Raw genomic sequence first — 23,249 nt, forward strand, 5'->3', positions numbered from 1 at the left:
CGCCCGCTCCTTACCTGTACCAGTCGAGCCCGCGGCCGTAGTTCCTGTCGAAGAAGTGTGGCTCCGTGCCCAGGGCCCGCACGTCCGGGTGCACGCGGATGAACTCCAGCACTGCCCGCGTGCCCCCCTTCTTCACGCCCACGATGAGGGCTTGGGGCAGTCGCTTGGTGCCCATCCTGGCTGAGCCCGAGTGGTTGGCAGCGGGGAGGCGAGGGGCGGACGCGGCGGCGGCGGCGGCGAGCGCGCTGGGAGCGCCGGGCGCGCTGGGCGTGGGCCCCGGGGGATCGCAGGGGCGGGACTTCGGGAGAAGTTTCTGGCCGCCCGCGCCGGGGCCGCGCAGACAGCGAGGCGCGCTGAGGAGGCGGCTCTGGCCCAGGTCGTCGCAGCAGCACAGGAGGCTGTAGCACAGGTAAGTGCAGGAGAGCGAGAGCGTGAAGGCGAAGAGCAGCCTGCGCGCCCTCCGCGGCTGAGCTGGCCCCGCGCGGCCCAGGACCCTATAGGCCATGGCTCCATGGGCCCGCGCCGGGGGTCATGGTTTCCGGGGAGCGCCGGCGGCGGAGCTGCTGTGGCCCTGCGGCCGCCTAGAGGGCTGGCGCGGCGCTGCCCCGGTCCCGCGGGTCGGGCGTGGGGGGCGCCGTCTTCTCCGGGCGCTGCCGGCCGGGGCGCGCACCATGCCCGGGGATCCCGGGGGCGGCGGCTCCTCGGGGCACAGGCGGCTGCGCGTCCCACATCTCCCCGTCCCGCGCCACGGGGCTCCGGACGGCGTTCCTTGGGTCTCACGTGCGCCGGCTTCGGAGTGCGCCCAACGCCCGAAGCTCCATGCCCGGCCCCTGGAGCGCGGCGCCCCGAACGCTCCGCGGCGGCGCGGCCGCGCGGGCTGGCGGGCGGACCGGACGGTGGCGCTGGCGCGGGCCGCGCTCGGGCTCCTCGAGAAATGCCGAGCCGCGCGCGCTGCCGGCTCTATTTAAGGAGTCGCCTGACGTCAGCCGCGCGGGTCTCCCGAGCCCGCGCCCCGCCCTGGGACCTGGCCCGCCCCCTGCGCCCCCAGTCTCCTGCCCCTCCCAGGGACGCGCTACCGCGGGCCCTCCCCGCGCTGACAGCTCCCCGGGCCGGCTTGGGCTGGCGAGATATTTACTCCTCTGGGGGGCTGAACGCCCCCACCACCCCCAAGGCTGGGAACCCCGGTCCAGGTTGCGCCAACATCCAGACCCGGGCGCAGACGCAAGCACTCTACACTGATACACGGTCCCACCACACTGACACACACGCACGCACACACTACAGGTACACACGTACCCTGACCAGGACACACCCCCTCACCCCACATGGGGCGTGGAAACACGACAGCGACCCACCCCGGTCCCCCTCATCCCCATCTCACCAGACACACACACAGCCTGGAATCGGACATTGTGTCGTGTGCGCACACACGCGCGGGACTGGGACACACGCTCTAGACGGGGATGGGTGGAGGAGCCGAGCGTGAGTGAGATTCCGTGACTATTCACGGAGCTCCCTAGCCCCGCGCGCTGACTCATACGCAGGCGGCTCGCTCTGTCTCACACCCGTGAAGGATGCGCCCCCACCCCACTGTCACTCCACCGTTCCTGGGACGTGTCGGGAGAGTGAGCCCCAAAGGAGCGGACTCCGCGCGGGGCTGGTTCCTCTCTTAGCGGCCGCCCCCTAGCGGCGGACTGCTCCCGGGGGAGCTGTTCTGGGGTCCCACAGCGTCCCTAAGATCCAGAATGCTGCAGATTTCACCCAGGGACACGAGGAGGAGGAAACAGAGGGGAGGACTGATCCAGGAGCAATTCCGCGTTGGGTTCGAATGATTCCCAAGTAAATTGCCCACAGTGACCATGCCCAGAACCGGCATGTGTGACCAAACCCAGTGCTGCCCTGAGTGGCCACATTAGTGGGTCAGAGCAGACCTAAATGACCGTGCCCAAGAACGCAGTTGTCACTCCACAGCAATGCCAAATCCCCGTGCCCAGGCGTTCACCAAGTGCTACCCCGGCAGAATGTCTGAGTGACCACCATCTCCTCTACCCTCTCCTCCCACAAACTATTATAAACACCCTTCTTCAGGGAATGACCTGATCAGGCCCTGTGGACCTTAGCCCAAGCCAGGGAATACTCTGTCCCCAAACAAGGCCCACCCTAGAAACCTTAGGCCAATCCTTCTATTACAGATCATAACTACCAACTTTGTTTCAAGCCTTCCCATGTTAACTCACTTAAACAAGCCTAGGAGCTTGTTACCATTATCCTAACATCACCTCCCTTTCTTAATTCTCATAGTTGCTAACAATTCTTGGGTGGTTGTCTGGTGCCGGTAATGCATCTATCACTTGACATGCTCCACCTCCTTAGTCTTTGGATATAGGTACTCATTTATAATTCCTAATTTACAGACAGTGCGATAAAGGCTTAATGAACACATAGTCAGTAGTTAACAGGACTAGAGTTAACCTGACTCCAGGATTCAAGCTCTTAAATGACAGTGCTTTACAATTCCCTCTCTTCCTTTGATCATTCCTAATAGCATTCCATCCTAGGCTGCTCTCTCAGGTGTAAGCTAACATCTGTATTACCTCCAAAACCTGACACCTGGGACCCAAGGAGGACTTCCAGGTGTAGGGTGAAAAGTTCACCAGGAGATTCACCTTCTTTTCGGTAAACTCTGCCTCTAGTAATGGCACCTCCGACTCCATTATCTTTATCTTGTAGCTACATCACACCACTGACATCTCAAACTCACAGCCAAGTTCCATCTCTAAGTGTCTCTTACGAGTGCTGCTGATTAAGGCATGTCTAACCCCATACTGTGCTTGTACAGTGGGCTTTTTTGGACCCAACATGTAGGTCCTTATGTATCTGACCTGATTAAATTTTATCTTGTCTCATCAGCTCTCTGCTCCAGTTTTTAACAAATGTCTACTTGAATCCTGAATCACAATGCAGCTTTCAGTTATTCAAAAAGAAAACGTAGAAAGGTTGAATTGCGGCAGCCTGACCCTTGATTTCTGGTGTACCTTGGGCAAGTGGTTGACCTTCCTGAGCCTTGGTTTGCTCAGCTGTAAAATGGGGAGTTAGGATTAACTCCGAAAACCTCCTGGGGTTCCATTATTCAAGGCATGAACCACACTGCTGGCATTATGTCCTCTCCGGGTTTGATTACAATTTTATTAATTCTTCACTCACATTTTTAATAATAATGTCAAAACAAATATGCTGGAAGGAGCTCTAAGATACACCTTTGACAGTTTTTCACATTGTGAACCTGTTATTTCTGCACTTTGTTGTTAGAATTACAAGGTTAAATGTGGATTAATTCACTCTGACAAGAACTTTTTCTTGCAAAAAAAAAATGAGTGTAGTTTTTTCTCATCATTCTCTACTTGGCTCTACTTAAAAATTATTTTTATCCTCGAATCCATAATCTGTGAAATGCCTGGGTATTCCAACCCATCAGAGCCGGGCAGACTTGCCTCTTCAGTTTTCCAACCAGAGTAGTGACCGTGATTTCAGTGGAGTTTTTCAGGAGTGAGACAGCAGACATGCCTGCTCCTCACCCCCACCCCTCTCTTTTTTTCCAGAAGTACAGCGATTCTTCTTTGAGAGCATCGGGGAGGATTATGCACAGACTGGGACTGGAATCCTTCAAAAATCAGATACAGTCCTAAGATCTGGCTGCTTTTCTCGGTCTTCTCTATTCCTCTCTGGACCTTGTTTTATTTTCTTCTCATTCCTATCTGCCTTTTTGCCCCCTTTATTTATAAACCAGGAAGGGCTACTGAGTTGTAAGCAACAGAAGCTAACTTTGGGCTAATAGAAGCAAAAAGAGGGATTTGGAATAGCTCACACAGAAAAAGAACTTAGCCGTCGCTCACAGAATGAAGGTGGGGGAACAGGGCACATACACAGGATAGCAACCACAGGACACAGCTCCTCCTTTTGCCTTCCTTTCTGAGTCTTAGTTTGCTCGTTTGCATGAGCATCCTCTTGAATCCTCCCTTCCACTCTTATAACCTGCATTTAAGACCTTGAATTTGAAATTATTAAACAAGGAAATTTTCTTTCCCCTAAGTCTTTGGACCCAATCAAGCCTTATTCAGCCGTATGTCCATGTAAGTTTCCATTCTGTTCCCCCTAGAGTCTAGTTTTGTAAAGTGTGAGAAAATGTTCCAAACTGGGTGGTTCCTAAGAGACGAAGAACGGTGAAATGGACTCCCGCGGTCTTGCGGGTTGTGTGAGGTGCAGAGTTCACATCTGAGCTGGAGGGTGTGCATGAATATTCTACCTTTAGGAACAGACCAGGAGCGAGGATGAGAGGTTTTCCGCGTGCTCCGTTCTCTGGCTGAAGTCCGAGAGCGAAAATTCAAGGAACCAGATGCTGCCTACAGAAGGGAACCAAATCTGAAAGGCCAGGAACCATGGCTAAGTACTTTGTAAGGTTCCAAACCTTCTGTCATCTCCACGTTGGTGTACTTGTGCCGTCGGCAGCATTCATCATCCACGTAATGGACACGAAGTATTGAGCATTTATTCAGCACCAGGCGCCGGGCTCGGCATTCAGATGCAGTACCTCATTTCATCCTCGCAACAGGCCAATGAGATAGGGCTTATTAGTATTCCTATCTTGTAAATGTGGAAGCCATCTCAAGGAGGTTGATTTTTCCCTTGTTCTCCCAGATGCTGTAGGCTGGAGAAGGGGACAACCAGTGGGGGTGGGGGAAGCATGAATGGGGCACCTGGGTGGCTCAGTTAAGTGTCTCACTCTTGATTTTGGCTCAGGTCATGATCTCAGGGTCAGGATCCATGGTCAGCAAGGAGTCTGCTTGAGATTCCCTCTCTCCCTCAGCCCCTCCCCCTGCACGCACACTCTCCCACCCCCCCACCCCAAAATCAATCAAACTTTAAAAAAAAAAAAAAGCCCAAATGGGGAGGCTGATGATCAGCTTCACCAACAGCCTTCCCTTGGGTCAGAACTGCTTTGTGCCTCACCTCCCATCCTGCATTATATTGACCCACACAATCTTCTGCTCACCTTATCTTACCATCTTGCGTTCTTAATGTGACGGTAAACTCTTTGGGGGCCGGGGACTAAATAGCTAGTTCCCAATCAGCCTAGTACTTAGAATCTAGGCTGCGTATTCATGCTGGGACTCCCCTGGATTCCCGAGCTCCTTTCCCCTCCTTGATGGACCATGGACCACTAACTTTTACCCTGTTAGGGGTAGGCTTCCAAGAAAGAACTAATATTTCATTACAAAATTTACCCAAAGTGGATTCTTTATAATGTCAGAGAAGATACTAACCTTGTACAATAATGTAGCAGAGCTGACCCAGAGTACCTGGTGATCCTCCCTCTCATCTTCTTGTCTTTAACCAAATGGAAGCAGGTGAGAGTATCACTATTGGTGACCCCCCAATTTACCCATTTCTGAAATACAGATCTTAGTGGTATAAGAAGAGTACCTAGCTGCAGAGAACAACTTGAGGAGATAGATTTGTTGGCTTGTATTGAGTTTTCTGTTTCCTTCAACATTATTATTATAGATTATATTATCCTGAATGTAGAAACAAATGAGAAGCAAAAAGAAAAAAGTCCCCCATATAAAAATACTCAGAAATTACTATGACTAATGTTTTTTATATCCTTCCAATTATACAGGTGTTTGTTAGTTTATGGATCAGCCCATATCTGTTGTTTTGTAAAATGCTTTTTTTTAAAAAGATTTTATTTATTTATTTGACAGGGAGAAATCACAAGTAGATGGAGAGGCAGGCAGAGAGAGAGAGAGAATCAGGCTCCCTGCTGAGCAGAGAGCCCGATGCAGGACTCGATCCCAGGACCCTGAGATCACGACCTGAGCCGAAGGCAGTGGCTTAACCCACTGAGCCACCCAGGCGCCCCGTGTTGTTTTGTAAAATGCTTTTTTACTTGACAATATTGTGAATCTATTTCATATCATTAACTACAGACCCATGTAGGTCTAATACTTTCAGAAAGAGAAAATACCTTGCTTGCTTTCTAAGGATGGGGTAAGCTGGCAGCCACCATGAATGGAGAGAACTTAACACATTTGTGAACTAATTCAACATGTAAGTAAGCAGAGGGAAAGGGAAAGACTGAGTCCCATAATAGTGTTTGACTCCTTGGATCCAGCTTTGCCTGAAGCTGTCTCTTCAAGAGACAGTAAGGCATACTGGCTAGGAGTGCAGTGTCTGGAAACAGGTTGCCTGAGTTCAAATCCTGGGTCTGCTAGTGAGATTAAACAAGATTATAAATGTAATGCACGTAGAACAGAGCCTGCTAATAGTAAGCTCTTGGTAAACATAAGCCATTATTATACTGCAAACTTTTCAATTACATCTATCCATAAATTCTCTTTTTTACTTATTTTGGTTGATAAAGAAAAGTACTTTTCAATTAGATCTGCATCTTTCAACCTACTTAAAAATTTTATCAACAATAAAATAAAGTCAGGGGCGCCTGGGTGGCTCAGTGGGTTAAGCCTCTGCCTTCAGCTCAGGTCATGATCTCAGGGTCCTGGGATCGAGGCCTGCATTGGGCTCTCTGCTCAGCGGGGAGCCTGCTTCCTCCTCTCTCCCTCTGCCTGCTTCTCTGCCTACCTGTGATCTCTCTCTCTCTCTGTCAAATAAACAAATAAAATCTTTTGAAAAAATAATAAAATAAATAAATGAATGAATGAAGTCAACCTGTGTTCTCAGTAATCGCCCAAGATCCCTCCTGCTTTGGATCCATCCAGCTTATCTTCCTGATCCTTCACATGCTTCTAGGGAAGTAACCACATATCCATTTGGACCTAGTTTATGGCAAGTGTGCTGTAAATGCTTGTTAGATAAACAGGTAACACCCCCCAAAGACCCCTCCACCTAGAGGACTTTGGCATGAGGACATGGGATAACTTATCTTAAAGGACTGGATCTTTTATTCAATGATCACCCCCTCATGCCCCTTCTGCACAGATAAACATGCTCTATAGTTACTTTTTGCTTAAACCATCTACTCCTTTGACCCACTCTCACTGCGCTATATTTTCTGGTTAAAATCAACTCTGCCCACTCAGTGCCCAGTACCTGTACCCACACAGCTGAACACAGCAAATGCACAAGCCTGATGACTAGTCCCACTTAAAATTCATCATTTCTCATCTCAAGTGGACCCTTCACATTTCCTGGCAATCATGCTACGTTCCCCTTGTCCACTCATTCTCGGTTCTCCTATGTAAGTGTTTGGTTCCTTCTCTCCTCTTCTCAACAGCTCCTCCCCATCCTGATCATCTGGTGGCCTTGCTTCCTCCATACTTCAATGGTCCCTCCATCTGTACACCCTATCCAGTCTGCTCCTGTCTGCTCAAGGACATGACTGCAGCCAGCATTCCCTTTTTCTCCCTCGTCGCCAGTGCCTCCTCTCCACAGGGTCCTTCCTATCAGTGTTATCAGTATATTGATATCTCTTCCATCTTCAAAAGAAGAGAGGCCAGCAACCCTGTCTTGACCTCCCCTTTCCCTCCAACTGGAGCGCCATTTTTTTCATCCCTCTCTGTACTCAGCTCCTCCAGGGTGATCTCTCCTCACTGCTACCCCTATCTCCCCATCCCCTCACCCTGAGCCCGTCCCAGTCAGGCTTATGCTCCCACCTCCCCTCTGAAGCTGTTCTTCTGGAAGTCACCAGTGACATCCACCATATGAAACCGAAGCCAACTCTTCATCTTAGTGTCACAGCACATGGCACAGACGACCCTCTTTCCTTCCTGAAACTCTGGTCACCAGGACTGGAAGATACCACATCCTTCTGGTATTTTTCCCACTTTTCTGCTTCTCCTGTTTCCTTTGATGGCCTATTTTTACCTCCCTGACCTCTCACTTGGAGTACCCCAGGCACTGGTCCTTGAACATTATCTCTTTTCTGTCAACACTCCCTCCCTTAGTGACACCAGAGGTCTCCTGTGTGTATCCCCATCGTATACTACTGTATCTCACCTTTGTAGCTCCTTTCCCTGGAATGTCTTCTGGCTAACAGCATCTCTACCTAAACATGTCATGTTGGGCTCAGTGGGTTGGGCCGCTGCCTTCGGCTCAGGTCATGATCTCAGGGTCCTGGGATCGAGGCCCGCATCGGGCTCTCTGCTCAGCAGGGAGCCTGCTTCCCTCTCTCTCTCTGCCTGCCTCTCCATCTACTTGTGATTTCTCTCTGTCAAATAAATAAATAAAATCTTTTAAAAAAAAAAAAAAACAGACTCTCACTAGCTCCCTAAAACCTGCTGTCACTGTAATTTTGGTCATCGAAGTAAATGGCAATTCTCATCTTCCATTTGCTCAAGCCAAGAATAATCTAGAGTTAGGGGTGCCTGGGTGGCTTAGTCAATTAAGCATCTGCCTTCGGCTCAGGGTCCTGGAATTGAGTCCCACATCAGGATCCCTGCTCAGCAGAGTCTGATTCTCCCTCTCTCCTTCCCCTTGCTGTGATCTCGCTCTCACACAAATAAATAAATAAAAATCTTTAGGGGAACCTGGTTGGCTCAGCTGGTTAAGCATCTGCCTTCAGCCCAAGTCATAACCCCAGGGTCCTGGGGTCAAGCCCCACATCGGGCTCCCTGCTCAGCAGGGAGCCTGCTTCTCCCTCTCCAGTTCCCCCTGCTTGTGCACTCTCTGCACATAAAAAGAAATTTTTTTAAAAGAATAATCTAGGGTTAACCTTGACTTCTCTTTCTGTCATACCCCACACCTGATTTGTGAGCAAATCCTGTTGTCCACAACCCACCCCAAGACCATATACTGAATATGACTGCCTCTCACCACCTCCACTGCTAATATCTGGGCAGGCTTCGAATTTGTTCGAGCGGCTTGGAGGCTGAAGTGGGCGTTCCTGTGGCCTCAGCAGCACAGAACTCATGGGTGTAGCAGACACTCCACCTCTTAAGACACCTCTGGGGCCTAGAGGATCCTATGATAGTGGGAGTGTGACCTCCTGGCTTGCCACTAGGCTGGTGTGGCTGTGGTCCCCAGGGCTGCAGACGGTTGCAGATGCTCCAGAACCCACAGCCCATGTAGCAGTCGTGGGCTCAGCTAACATTTCCCTCTTGCTTCCCCAACCTGCATGGGGGTGGCTCCTGACCTTATTTCGCAGTAATTCCATCCTTCCCTTTTGGTGCCATCTACCCTGTCAGTACTTTTAGAACCCATGTCCTGTATTAAATCATTTCAGTTTGATATACCTAGAGTGTTTCCCTTTTCCTGACCAGACACTGACGGATCTCGCCCCCACCCGGTCTTCCTAAGATCTTCTCAACGACGAGAGGGATCCTTCTGTTGAAAGCCCTCTGTGGCTTCTCAGCTCATCCAGAGAGGTTCCACCCCAGGGGCCAAAGAATTGTCAACGTGGTAATAAGAACTGTTGGGAGATAGTAAGCCCAAACTGAAAGAGCCAACTGCCCAGACTGTTCCCCTCCACCCCACACCCCTGCCTCCTCGCTATTCTCAAGCAGCGAGGAATCTTAGAATTGACCTCATTCCAAAATGAGAAATAATTAGAAGACACTGGCAGGAATAAAAGGGTGATTTTAACCTCTCCCCTTGGTTCATACCAGCACACCTCTCCTTTTTCTGCGCACTGTGAGATCTCCGTGCCTGGAGCTCATCTGAGTCATGTTTCCTACAGAACAAGCGACTACAGAGTGGGCAGCACACATTCCCAGTGGTGCGCATGGCAGGTGATAGGGGGCCGGCTGCTCAGCCCGGCACCTCTCCCTGCTTCCTGCAGCACCCGATGCCTCCGACTACCAAGCTTTTGGTGATCCTCTCCAACAGCGGTTCCTGTTTCCAGTGTTGGGTTGAAGTTTCTCAGCTCTGCGGTGCCAGGTACCGCTCCCGGTATTTTACTGTAATTTCTCCTGAGCTGTTGTGTCCTCTCCCTTTGTCCTTGTAGATTAATACCTTGATTTCATTCTTTTAGACGCAGTGGTATTGTAAGCAATGCAATCTGTGCGACAGAGGGGTTCTGAAAGAACCTTGAACTTCTCCAACACGAAGCACTCGGGTGGTGGCTCTGAGCTAATCTCTGTGTGCCAAAGCGGCTGCCCCTGCAAGTCTGAGTCTTCAGCTCTGACAGCTCTCACTTGTGGACCCTGCAGGCAGCGAGCGGCAGGCAAGTGAACAGTTTGAGAAGGTCAGCTGGTGGGTAGGTGGGAAACCTAATTAATTTGTACCATACAGGTAGTACCCAAATCGTTCCTTTCATATGAAGGTGGAATGGCAGCGTCAAAGGTAAGGGGGCCCTTTGGCCATCCCCCAGCAATTTTTCTTCTCTCCCCAAAAGTTCTTAACATTGCACAGCTTACATAGTATATCTTTAGTCTTTCTTCCGTGCTTTCGCGTCTAGAAAACTAGGAAGACCCGGCCGGGTTTATTTTAAGGGTTTGGAGGGGAGAGTACAGGAATGATGAGGCCATTCCGCACCGTGCTTTTTTCGCTCACGGTAATGCCTGTAGATTTACCTCGACCTCTGAAAAGTAGTTCATCAAATATATGAGGCCTCCAGTTGTTTACAATTTATATTGTTTACATATCATGGTTGATGTAGCCATGTCCCTGTTAACAGGCATTTACCTTTGTACCATTGTGATTAAACGTGGCTGTCTGTAACCGAGAAAGCCAAAGTAGTAGCAGTTTGACTAGGATATTCTCTGTTCACTTACAGAAGTCTAGAAGGTGGTGGTCTGGGCCAGCCTGGTGGCTTCTAGCTCTTGGTAACCCTGACTGTCTCCCCGCTCGCGGTCGAAGTTGGGTGCCACAGTCTTCGGGAGCACCTCCTCTCTCCCGCGACCGGGAGGTCTGGCATTGACTCTGACTCTTCAGGTGTTGATCACAGGACAGTTTGGGGTGGGATGGGGGGAGGGAGAAGGTTAAAGTGGCCTGGGCAGTGGGAGTCAAGGACCCTTGTAGGACGTGAGGTGGAGGCTGTCCGCCAACCGAATGGGAAACAGTTCAGTATCTCAGTAGCTGGTAGAGCCCGCCTGTGTGTACCCTTACTGTGTGCCCGTGCTGCTGTTTCTCTGAGTACATCCCCAGGGTCATAGGATGTGTGCTTTCAATTTGGATAGCTCTTCCCAAATCGGCTCCTCTGATCATACCCTCCCAAGCTCATTGACTCTACGTATTAAGAGATTGTTTCGTTTTTTGTTTATTTGTTTTTAAAGATTTTATTGATTTGACAGACAAAAGATCCAAGTAGGCGGAGAGGCAGGCAGAGAGAGAGGAAGAAGCAGGCTCCCCGCTGAGCAGAGAGCCCAATGCGGGACTTGATCCCAGGACTCTGGGATCATGACCTGAGTGGAAGGCAGAGGCTTTAACCCACTGAGCCACCCAGGTGCCCAAGAGATTATGTTTTAAAAGTGACCTCGCCAATCAAACAGTAGAAAAATGGTATCTAATTGTTGTTTTTATATACGTTGCCCTGATTATCACTATCGGTAAGATTATTTTTATATGTTCCTGGGCCATTTAGGATGGCCCAGGAACATATATTGGTATTGTCTATAAACTGACTGTTCATGGAGTTTGCCAATTTTCCCAAAATTTATTTTTGTATATAATCTGAGGTAGCACAGTAATGTTTTCCAGTTACATAAGCACATGTCTGAAATCAATACCTGAATAGTCCTCTCTTCTCTTGCAGATACAAAATACTGTGTTTCCTGGGGCGCCTGGGTGGCTCAGTAGGTTGAGTATGCGACTCTGGATTTCGGCTCAGGGTCATGAGATCCAACTTGGCCTTGGGCTCTGCACTCAGCAAGGGGTCTGCTGGATACTATCTCCCTCTCCCTCTGCTGAAACATGTGCGTGCTCTCTCTCAAATAAATAAATACTGTTCCCCGGGGTGCCTGGGTGGCTCAGTGGGTTGGGGTCGCTGCCTTCGGCTCAGGTCATGATCTCAGGAACCTGGGATGGAGCCCCTGCATGGGCTCTCGGCTCAGCAGGGAGCCTGCTTCCTCCTCTGTCTCTGCCTGCCTCTCTGCCTACTTGTGATCTCTGTCTGTCAAATAAATAAATAAAATCTTTAAAAAAAAATACTGTTTCCCATGTGTGGATTCTTTCTTTGGTTCCATAGATTTGTCAGTATTTGCAAACAATATTGTCTTAATATGCATTAATTTTGTAATAATTTTAGAGGAGTTTCTAAAATACTATTCAAGAATCAAAAAATAGAAAGAATGTTTTTGAAAATAAAAATAAGAATGATACACAGTTGACCCTTGAATATAGGGGTTAGGGGTACCAGCTCCCATGCCGTTGAAAATCCGTGTGTAACTTCTGCCTCCCCCAAAACTTAACAATAGCCTATTGTTGACAGGAAGCCTTACCAGTAAGATAAATAGTGAACACATATTTTGTAAGTTTATGTATTCTAAACTGTATTCTTACAATTAAGTAAACTAGAGAAAAGAGAATGCTAATGAGAAAGTCCTAAGGAAGAGTACATTCACAGTACTGGGCCTTATTCATAAAAAAAAAAAATCCACCTATAAGTGGACCTACATAGTTCAAACACATGTTATTCAAGGGTCAGCAGTACTTTTTGCAAGATCTTAAACGATAAAGTGACAGTATTAAAACAGGATGGTCTTTGCTCAAGACAGTACAGACAGAATGATCAGCAGGGCAAAAGAGAAAGCTCACAACTGGGCCCTTATGTCCAGTATGTGATGGAGATGTCACTTGGGTGTTGATATCAAGGCCATTTCTTTGCCAAAAGAAATTCCAGATGAATCAAAGTATTTAGTGTTGGAAATTAGGTCATAAAGTAATTACAAGAACAATTTAAAATAAAAAGGAACTTGAGAACCTAAAAGTAGTGGAAGATACCATACAAGATGAGACTAGGAAATTTGGCATACATACATAATTTATACTTCTATATCTAAAAGTCTCAAAATTAAACATATCAAGAGAAAATACTGGCAATTGTACATGACATACAATTCATAATGTGTAAATATACTATTAATATACCATATATTAATAACCATCAATACTGTCATATATAAAGTCTTTAAAAATCAGCAAAAAATGACTGCCACAATGGAAAAATGGTCAAAGCACATGAAGAGCCACTTCAGAAAAGAAATACAAATGATAATATACAAATGGAATTAATGAACATTAAAGAAGTACAAAGTAAAATAATATTAAACAGAATTTATTACCAACCAAGTTGGCGAATAATTTTTGAATTATTGAAACTTTAGGAAGTATCTTTACCTTTTTAATCAGAGTAAGAATCTATCCCAAGAAAACAGATTATGGATCCATACAGAGGTCTGCACATAAGGTGGCTGGCTCATTAGAGCATTATTAAAATAAAATTAGAAGCAATCTTAAAACCGCATCCATTGGTTTTTGCTTAAATGAATTATGGTCTCCTGCTCTTTCAATGCCAATCCTGTGTCTCCACCCCAATTCAGAATGTACTAGGAAGAGGTAGGAGATCACAGATTAGAGAAGGAACAAGATTGGCATCCCCCATGTGTGTCTGAACTTGGCCCCTTTATGATCTAGCCTGTTGGCTCTCAGCTGGGCCGCATATGAGAATCCCCTGGGGTGCTTTTAAAGAATGGCTTATATTCAGCCCCACTGACTGGTCCTGGGTGAGGTCTAGGCCTGGTATTATTTTTAAAGCTCCCTAGGTGATTCTGGTGTGCAGCCAGGGTCAAGAACCATTGCTAACCAGGACTCCCTTTAAGTTGATTAATTACATAGGCTATTGACCAAAGCTGGAACTAACGGCCTCCAGAAGCCCCAGGGAAGCCAAACCATTGCTTGTGCCTGGCTGATCGCAAGTGGGCAGCGGCCAACCTCATGCCCCAAGAGACTGGCCGCCCTGGCCTTGCTACAGCCTGTCCAGCCAAGTGTCTGTTAGATTTAATACCACCAAAGAGGTCACGGGTGACCTTGACAAGCACAACTTACCGGCAAGGGATTCTTGACTGTTCTGTGACAAACTGCCATAACAAAGCTACACACCAGTTCGTGTTTCCATTTTTAGCCTCTTTATTACCTCCATCTGTTGATGGAGATGAGGCAGCAAGCACACGGGGTGTGAGCTGCAGTGTTCTCTGGTACCGTATAAATAAGGACCGCCAGACTCCTACAGCCTCCCACTTAGGGTGGGGGCCAGTGCTTCCTCTGTGGGTCCCTCCTTCTGTCCCTTCCTCTCCACCCCTATGACACGTTTGCAGTTTACACTCCATTTCACACAAACAACTTTCTCGCACTTCCTTGCTTATCCAGTGATGGCTTGAGGCTTAGCTGCAGACCTTGAAAATCCTTCTTTATTTTCATCAGTGACTGCCTCTTCCCTAATGCCCCCCCCCAGCCCTATCTCTGCCCTACCCACCCTAACCCCTGTCTAATGACACTGCAAGCTCCAACGACCACTGCTCATTTTAGATCATTAACATACAGAGGAGGGGATATATTCGTATCTAGAATCTCCCCCCTTCTGTGTGAATAAAAAGAGGAAAGATGTGAGGGGCGCCTGGGTGGCTCAGTGGGTTAAGCCTCTGCCTTCGGCTCAGGTCATGATCACAGGGTCCTGGGATCGAGCCTCACATCAGGGCTCTCTGCTCTGCAGGGAGCCTGCTTCCTCCTCTCTCTCTGCCTGCCTCTCAGCCTACTTGTGATCTCTGTCAGATAAATAAAGAAAAAATCTTAAAAAAAAAAAAAAAGAGGAAAGATGTGGATCATATTTATTGGGGTTCTTTAATTTTGTGTGTGTGTCCTGTCCTCAGGTTCCTTAGAGAGAGAGAGACAGCAGGGAATTGGGTATGTTCTAGGGCTGCATACCTTAAATTTCAGTCATTTACATGGCACCTCTATGGCCTTAACTGTGTACAAACAATAGGATTACTTTTATAACATTTCTTTATATCATCCCCTCCTTTTATACTTAGATATTTTGAAAGTGAGTCTGAGTAGTCTTTCCTAGTGTGGATGTATCCATTTCTTTAATCACTCACCCAGGGAAGGACATTTGGGTTTTCCAGTTTTGCCAATTTCAAGTAGAGCCGCTGTGAACATTCCCGTATTTCAGGCGGACATACGTTTTTCACTTCTCTGGGATAGACGCCCAAGAGCTGAAATGCTGGATCCAATGGTGGTTGCGTCTTGACTTTCTAAGAAACTGCCAAACTGTTTTCTAGGCTAGCCTCCTCTCCTCTGCTCTGTGAGTGAGCCAGTTTCTCTGCATTCTTACCAGCATTTGGTGTTGTCACGATTTTTTTTATTTTAGCCATTCTGCTGTGTAACTCATGGTCCCTTATTGTCGTTTTTTATTTGTGTCTTCCTGATCACTAATCACACTGAACATCTTTCCATGGGCTTATTTTCCATCTGCATATCCTTTTGGGGGAAAAGTCTTCTCATGTCTTTGGCCCATTCTCTAATTTTTTGTTTGTTTACTGCTGAGTCTTGAGAGAACCTTATATATCCTAAATCCTAATCTTTTGTTGAATGTGCGGTTTGCACATCTTGCTGCCTGAGTCTGAATCCCCACCCACTGTCCCCAATCTGCAGCTTGAATTTTCGTCCTTTTCACAGGTCCTTTGTAACACAGAAGTTTGTAGTCGATGAGGTCAAATTCATCACTTTCCTTTTACAGACTGCTTTTGGCATCCAATCTCAGAGATTTTTGGTCCTAGATCCGAAAGGTTTTCTCTCATGTCTTTTTTTTTTCTCCTAAAAGTTTTATAGGTTTACATTTTTATGCTGATGATCCGTTTTCAGTTAATTTTTGTACAAAATATGAGGCTTAGGTCAAGATTCAGATTTTCCCCAGGTTTGATATATAAGTATTAATACAAATACATGTTGTTACGAAAATGAGTTGCATATCTTACATCCTGTTCTATAACCATTTTCTCTCAGAGCTCTGTATTGTGCACCTCTTCACACACCCACTAAATGTATTTATTTTAATCTGTACGATAGTTTCTAATGGCCGTATAATAAGTCATTGCACTGACGTATCATGCTTTATTAAAGCAGACATATTTTAAAGCCTTCTTACACTGTTTTAATACCCATTTAATGGAATTCTTTCTAGCTTAAAGCAGACAGTGTTAGGATCTGTTGCTTGAAGCTAAAAATTCATGCAAGCATGTAAGCGGCTTTCTGAGAGGTTATTTAAGCAAACATCACGTGTCAGATGTGTCAGGAAATGTGCTAGAATCTTGAAACAGTTCTTTCCTTGAATCCCTTCAGGCCTCGGGGTCAGGACTGAATCGGAGAATCTTGCAGCTTCAAGCTTACCTTCATCTTTGTGGGTGCTAAAATACTCCCCAACCTATGGTGGTCATGTCCTTTAGGTTTCCAGTGTGTATCTGAAGGCTGACATAGATTTTTTTTTTTTTTTAAGGACCCGAGTCACTGCCAAGGTTGAGGTCGGAGCTTGGGAGGTCATGCACCTTGCTCCGTGGTTCTTCCCTGGGAGTGCTTACCAGCATCGTCTGGGAAGATTTTCAACTTGTACCTGCTCAGCCCTTACCTGACCTTTCTAGATCATACTCTTCTGGGATGAGACTTGGACCTGTGCACTTGGGGGAAACCCGTCAGGTGATTCTCTTTCACACTCAGAGTGAAGAACCCCAGCTGCGGTCCAGTCTCCCTTCCTTTCAAGTATTCCAAAGTAGGGATTTCTTCTTAAAAGTTCTCTTCATTGACCACCACAAGAAACATGGGAGTTCTCTCCTGAATCAGCCCATTCAGGGGTTCACATTCCCTTGACTGTAGAGTTTTCTCTACTGGGTTTGTGTATATTTGTCTTAGAACCTCCACCCACAGATTATTGTTTCACGATAAAGTTGTGCTTCCTGCGTTTGACTTGAAACTTGACCTTGAAACCATTTGGGGGAGCTGTGAGAAATGGTGCTGCCTGAGTCCCACCCCCCAGAGAGTCTGTTGTGCTGGTCTCAGGTGCAGCGTGAGTACGGGGTCGGGGGGAGCGGTGGGGGACTTGTAAAACTCCCCAGGTGAACTGAATGCCAAGGTAAAGTTGAGAACCTGTGGATGAAACGCACGAGGGGTCAAAATGCAAACACGTCCCGTGGCTAGACAGGCAAAGAAGTGAGGACTGTGGTGAGCTAGAGAGCTCTAGATTCTTCCAGAAGGGACCTCAGCTAATCAGCTCCAGGAAACTGTTGCCGTGCAGGAAGGTGAGCCCACTGTTGTCAAATGTAGGTTTTGTTTTGTTTTTTTAAAGGAAGGGCTGGAATTCCAGATCTTTATGTGAAATCTCAGGATCCTTAAACATTAGCCAGTGGTATGGCTAATACCCACAAGCCTGATCCAGCCTTAGGGCTTGGACCTCCGCTCTACAACACTGCAGTACAGGAGTGCCTTCTGTGGTTTCCCAAGCTCCGCACAGTCAACGTTTTGGACTAGATAATTCTTTGTTCTCCTGGCGGGCCTGTGCACCACAGGACGTTTGGAAGCATTCCTGGTCTGTACTTAACCAGATACCAGGAGCCACCTGCCTCCTCCCACTGGTGACAATCAACGTCTCTCTCTCCTGAGGGGCAGGAGTGCCCCTGAGAACGATTTCCCTGAAACAATGCTGATTGATTGCCTCCAGTGATGAGGAACTCACTCTGGAAGCCACCCACTGTTGTTTTGACAGGTCTAAGATAACGAAGTTGTTTCTTCTTCTCAGTAGAATCTACCCTGGCCATAACCTGCATCCCTGAGCGACAGTGCCATTTTCCAACACCACACAAAACTTTAAACTGCCTCCTGCGTCCCCCTGCCAGGTCTTCAGTCCTACTTGCTAAGTTCCCAGATTTGTTTCCTGCTCCTCACGAGGCGCCTTTTCCAGACCGCTTGCCCTCTGCTGAACGCCCTCCAGGCTTTTGATGGCCCTCATAAAGTGTGGTGCCGACTTGAACACAGCGTTCCAGGGGCAGCCTGACCAGCGAGGCCAGCGCAGGGGCCATTTCCTGCCTTGCTCTGAACATTGTGCTTCTATTAATGCACCTTTGGGTCGCATTAGTTGTTTTTTTGGCAACCACATCCCACTGTTGACTCAGACTGAGCCTGTGGTCAATTAAAACCCACAACTCTCGCTCATGCTGCTCTAAGGACAGTTTTATCCCATCCTGTACTGCTGCGCGCACGCGTTTGTGTGTGTGTACGCATGTGTGTGCACGTATGCACACGATATGCACTTTAACCTAATTTTAGCATATGGCACTTGCTGTTGTTGAACTTCGTCTCCTTGGTCTCAGTACATCATTCTAGTATACTAAATATTTTGAATCCATATTCCTTGTTCTGTTAGGTCCAATTTTCTGTCATTCACAGGTTATTAGCTTGGCGGCCCTCTTGGGTCCTCACTTAAGTCATTGTTAGAAATGTTGTCCAGGGCAGTCTGGACAGGAGTCTTATGGAGATTTCCTGAGACAGCTTTCCTCCCCCCATGACACTGCCTGAGTACAATTTCCATATCCCACCCTTCAGTCCGCATTCCTGCCATTTAGCCACGGGATTTCGGGAGAAAATTTATCCCATTAAAATTGAGATACGCTATTATTCAGCCTTTAAAAGAAAAGAGATTCTGACACACTGCCACAGGGATGAACCTTGAAGACGTCGCACTGAATGGAAAGAAGCCAGTCACAGAAAGACAAATATCGTGTGATTCCTCACAGAATCAGAGAGCGGTCAAATTCACAGAGACGGAACACAGAATGCTGACTGCCAGGGGCTGGATCAAGCAGGGGCCGTTGAGGGATTCTTTCAAGGGTACCACTTCAATCTCGGAAGATGAGAAAGTTCTGGAAGGGGATGGTGGTGATGGCTGCCTGGCAAGGTGAATGTACTTAATGCCACGGACATGTACACTGAGGGGGTTAAAACTGTAAATTTTATGTTGTATATATTTTATAATACAAAAAAAGTTTTTTAAAGATACATTATCTAGTAAAAAATATATATATATTGATCTACAACCTGCCCAGAGCTTCCTACACCTGAGGAATATTTTGTGGGGCTTCCAGAAGAGAAGGCAAGGTCCTGTAAGCTGTTTGGAGTATTCAACAGGAAGCAGGAAAATCCCAGAGTACGGCTGCGTTGGACTTGCCGGCGGCAGGGGAGCAGTGGCCCTCAGGTTCCCCAAAATGGCATACCTCAGGTAGAGGAGATGCTTGGAGACAATAAACCATTAGTTCACCATCACCAGAAGATACCCCACCTGACCTCCCTGGTGAAGGAAGTCACTTGTGTGTGCACGCACGCGTGCGCATGCACACACACACACACACACACACCCCCAAGCGCGTGGATGTTCACCCTGGCCATGGCCCTTCCAGGAAGGTCCCAGATGAGGAGAGACTCCTACTCACCTTTCATCAGACTACACTGTAAACTGGGGGGAATATACCCAGAACTTGGATGGGTAACCAGGTTGCTAAGCTTGTCGGGGGAGAGAGGGGGGTAGAAAAAGACCCATGAAATGAAGTGGTGGGTTGGATTGTCAATTACCCTGGGTCTGGGGACTCGATCTCATTTAATGAAGCAAGACTCTCTTTACCTCCCTCTGTTGTTCTTTAAATTTCATTTTTAACGGTTTCTTATTTCAAACCGAAAGACCATTTTCTTTGTGGGAAACAGAGTAAGGCCCGAGTTCTACTTTTCATCTGTCATCTGTCGGCACCATCCTGTCATTTATCTGCTTGCTTCAAATGTGCCCCCAAATCAATTTTTCTCCTCCTTCACATTTTTGCAAACCTTAGCTCTTTTTCCCCCACAGCCTCCCCGAAACCATTCTTGTCCATGCTTAACAACTTTTGTATTCATCTTTGGTTTTGTACCTATCTTTCCATTTTTACGGACTGACCATTTTAAGATCAGGACTTGCCAGAGAATTCCTTGTGAGAACACACTAGTTTCTTCAGGGCTTTACCCCATATAGGAATTATATAGAAAATTATCAAACATCCTTTTATAGGAGTTCCATGGATCCTGTTTTGCATTTTTGGCCATAGGACTCTGGCCTATAAAAATGTCTAAGTCCCTGGGGAAAGTATGTGCTATGGTGAGTGCTGTGAAGTGTGTAACGCTGGCGGTTCACAGACCTGTACCCCTGGGGCTGATAATACATTATATGTTAATTAAAAAACTAAAAAATTTTTAAAAATTGATTGTGGTGATACTTGCATTAACTGTGACTATATTAAAACCCATTTAATTGGGTGCCAGAGGTGGCTCAGTGGGTTAAGCCTCTGCCTTCAGCTCAGGTCATGATCTCAGGGTTCTGGGATTGAATCCTGCATCGGGCTCTCTGCTCGGCAGGGAGCCTGCTTCCTCCTCTCTCTCTGCCTGCCTCTCTGTCTACTTGTCATCTCTATCAAATGAATAAATAAAATATCTTTTTTAAAAACCATTTAATTGTACACATTAAAAGAATAAATTGTATATGAATAAAACTCTCAATGAAGCTGTTTAAAAAAAAAAAGAGAAGAGAAAATGTCTAAGTCCAGTAACTCATTTGAGCTTTACAGCTGCCCTGTGAACTAGGCAGGACAGATATTAATATCCCCCGCAACCCAGCTAAGGCAGATGAATCTCAGGGAGGTCACATGAGGTTATAATTGAGACAAATTTCCAGATTAGTTGACTCCGAGTCATCAGCAACAACACACAGTAACAGTCTTGACTGGGCACCTACCATGGGCTGAGCACTGTTCCAGACTGTGGGGAGAGAGAGGCAAAAAAATAAAACAAGGGTCTCATGGGACTTGCATTCTGGTGGAGAAGAATAAACTGTAAACAAGTAAAGAAGGGGCAGGATGTTGTTTTATATTAGATCAGGGGATATATTTGAAGGACATGAGGGAAATGAGGGAGTCATGTGGATAAGTGGAGAAAGAGGAGAGTATTTCAGACAGGAGAAAGAGCCAGTGCAAAGGCCCTGAGGTTGGAATGTGTTTGGAGTGTTGAGCAACATTAAGGAAGTTAATGTGGCTGGGACAACTGTGAGTGAGGGAGAGTAGCAAGAGATCACACCAGAGGGTCCAAATCATGCAGGATTTTATGGGTTATTGCTTTGGTTTTTTACTCTAAGGCATAGGGAAAGCCACTGGATTTCCTGGAGAGTTGGACTTGGCGTGTTAGAGTATAAGAGGAGTCAGTGATAACTCAAGGTTTTAGAATTCAACAATTAGAGGTCGAGGGAGAGAGGGAATCCCAAGCAGACTCTACGCTGAGCATGGAGCTTGACGTAGGGTTCACTCCCAGGACCCTGAGGCGATGGCCTGAGCTGAAATCAAGAGTTGGACACTTAACTGAGTCAGCCCCTTGTGTTTGTTTTTGAAGATGACTATTTCCCTGCTTGATGCTTACACCATATTTTCTTTATTTTCAAAATGTAAGAGACATTTTTAGATTGTGTCTATGCAGGTCTCCTCCCGTTAATGTTTTCTTTTCCCTGAAAAAATAATGAAGTTTTTCATTTAAGAACAGGAAATTTTTGCTTATTATGTCTTTTTCATAATTCTACCGTTGCCACGCTGCTATTTCCTTGCCCTCTTTTATATTTGACTTCTGCTAGCTATGACTTTTCCAATGCTAAGGAAGAATATGTAAATCCCGTGAATCGAAACCCTTGACCAGACCACTGGTGGCCTCCCACCACAATCACAAACGGGACTCCTTTTGAGCATCTGGCCCGACTTCCCTTTTGGCTTGTTGTAACAGGAGCATGAAAATGTCCATTTATGGGGCACCTGGCTGACTCTCTGAGAGGAGCATGCAACTCCTGATCTTGGGGTCACGGGCTCAAGCCCCATGTTGGGTGTAGAGATTACTAAAAATAAATAAACTTAAAAAAAATGTCAATTCAGAGATACTTTTGGCCCCATCCTCAAGAAGCAGAGAAGCCAGTGGAAACAGCAAATAAGATTAGAGGCAATATTCTGGCCTTGATGTCTTTGTCAGGTTCTGAGTAGAATAGATCAAAGTTTGTCTTTATTTCCACAGCCAAAAAAAAAAAAAAAAAAAAGGCCTCAGGCCAAAAAATGTCACTGCTAATTCAATTTTTCTTCTTCTAATGTGTATGTCACTCAGCACCTTTTGATTTTGTGGCCATTCACCAGCCACCGTATTTTCTAATCCCATTAGAACTGAACTTCATGGCCTGCTGCTTTGGTCTCATAGAGGCACCCATGAGACCCTACGGACTGCCTCTCTGTCCGGCAGGGACTCCAGTTATGAAGTTTGGGATTACGGGTATCCTATAAAAGCCTCGTAGAGAAAAACAGCCATTCACTAAAGTCTTTTCCCAAATACCTACTTTTTCCCTTTCCTGCTTTTTTTTAATGAATAAAACTAATAATTTGGGGTAGCAGAAGTGATACTTCAGGTTTTTTCATTGCAAAAGTTAATTCCACAGGACAGAACCGGGGTTCATTCCACAATGCCCAAAATTCAGGCGGAGTCACGGTTGAAATAGTACAGAGCCTTTTGAGGTCGGCGAAAAAAATCATTAAACATACAAAGCTTCCAGAATTTGTAATCCAAATCTATAAACAGATTTCCATACACTGATGTAGAGAAAACACAATTATCATTCATCACGGGTGTGTTATTGTCAGAGCATCTGAGCCACGGCCGGTCCAGCAGCCTGAACTCAGGCTTCTGCCGCCACGCCGCCACGCCCCAGCTAGAGCCCAAACTGATGGGAACGTGATACAGACACTGAATAATTCAGGCCCCCAGTCACCACCCGCCCCCACCAACTCCCTCTCTGTGTGTATCATTCTCCGTGGATCTGGATGGTTTTGCACACATCTATGGGTTTGAATCAGGAAATTACCTCTATTGATTTTGTCGGTGTGTGTGATATAAATTGACATTGCCTCCCTGCCCCCAAGCTCAATGCCAGCAAGGGTCCCCTTCTGAACAGCCAAGTACATGGGCCATTCAGCTGGCCCTGTGGTTTGAGAGCCTGTGCAGGGGTGGGGAAGCCATGCTCTGAAGGTACTTTCATTGTGGTCATTTTAATTTTTAGGTTTTTATTTGTGGAACTGTTTCAAACATAGGGTAAGTAACAGACAGCTATGTACCCAGAACCCAAATTGTGCAGTTTGTTCACATTTTCCCCAGATTTGCCCCCAAATATTTGTTATTTGTTTATATGTAGGATGTCAGAGCTGAAACAGAAGACACCC

At 46.8% G+C, this 23,249-nt stretch overlaps 1 protein-coding gene and 1 long non-coding RNA gene across 2 annotated transcripts in view; one reads left to right on the plus strand and one right to left on the minus strand.

The window, feature by feature from the left end:
- Window positions 1–597, minus strand: part of HS3ST2 (heparan sulfate-glucosamine 3-sulfotransferase 2) — an 85,985-nt gene extending 85,388 nt beyond the window's left edge. The window contains exon 1 of the mRNA XM_044232782.1: window positions 15–597. Coding sequence (XP_044088717.1) covers window positions 15–505 — 491 coding nt within the window. The 5' untranslated portion in view covers window positions 506–597. The remainder of the gene's footprint in view (window positions 1–14) is intronic.
- On the plus strand, window positions 348–10,205 carry LOC122895406. The gene is made up of 4 exons (XR_006382205.1): window positions 348–409; window positions 9,276–9,414; window positions 9,692–9,891; window positions 9,986–10,205. It is a non-coding gene; the product is annotated as an uncharacterized LOC122895406 (long non-coding RNA).
- The last annotated feature ends 13,044 nt before the right edge of the window (window positions 10,206–23,249 follow it).

The sequence above is a fragment of the Neovison vison genome, chromosome 14, assembly GCF_020171115.1.
Source record: "Neovison vison isolate M4711 chromosome 14, ASM_NN_V1, whole genome shotgun sequence".
NCBI classification, from domain to species: Eukaryota; Metazoa; Chordata; class Mammalia; order Carnivora; family Mustelidae; genus Neogale; species Neogale vison.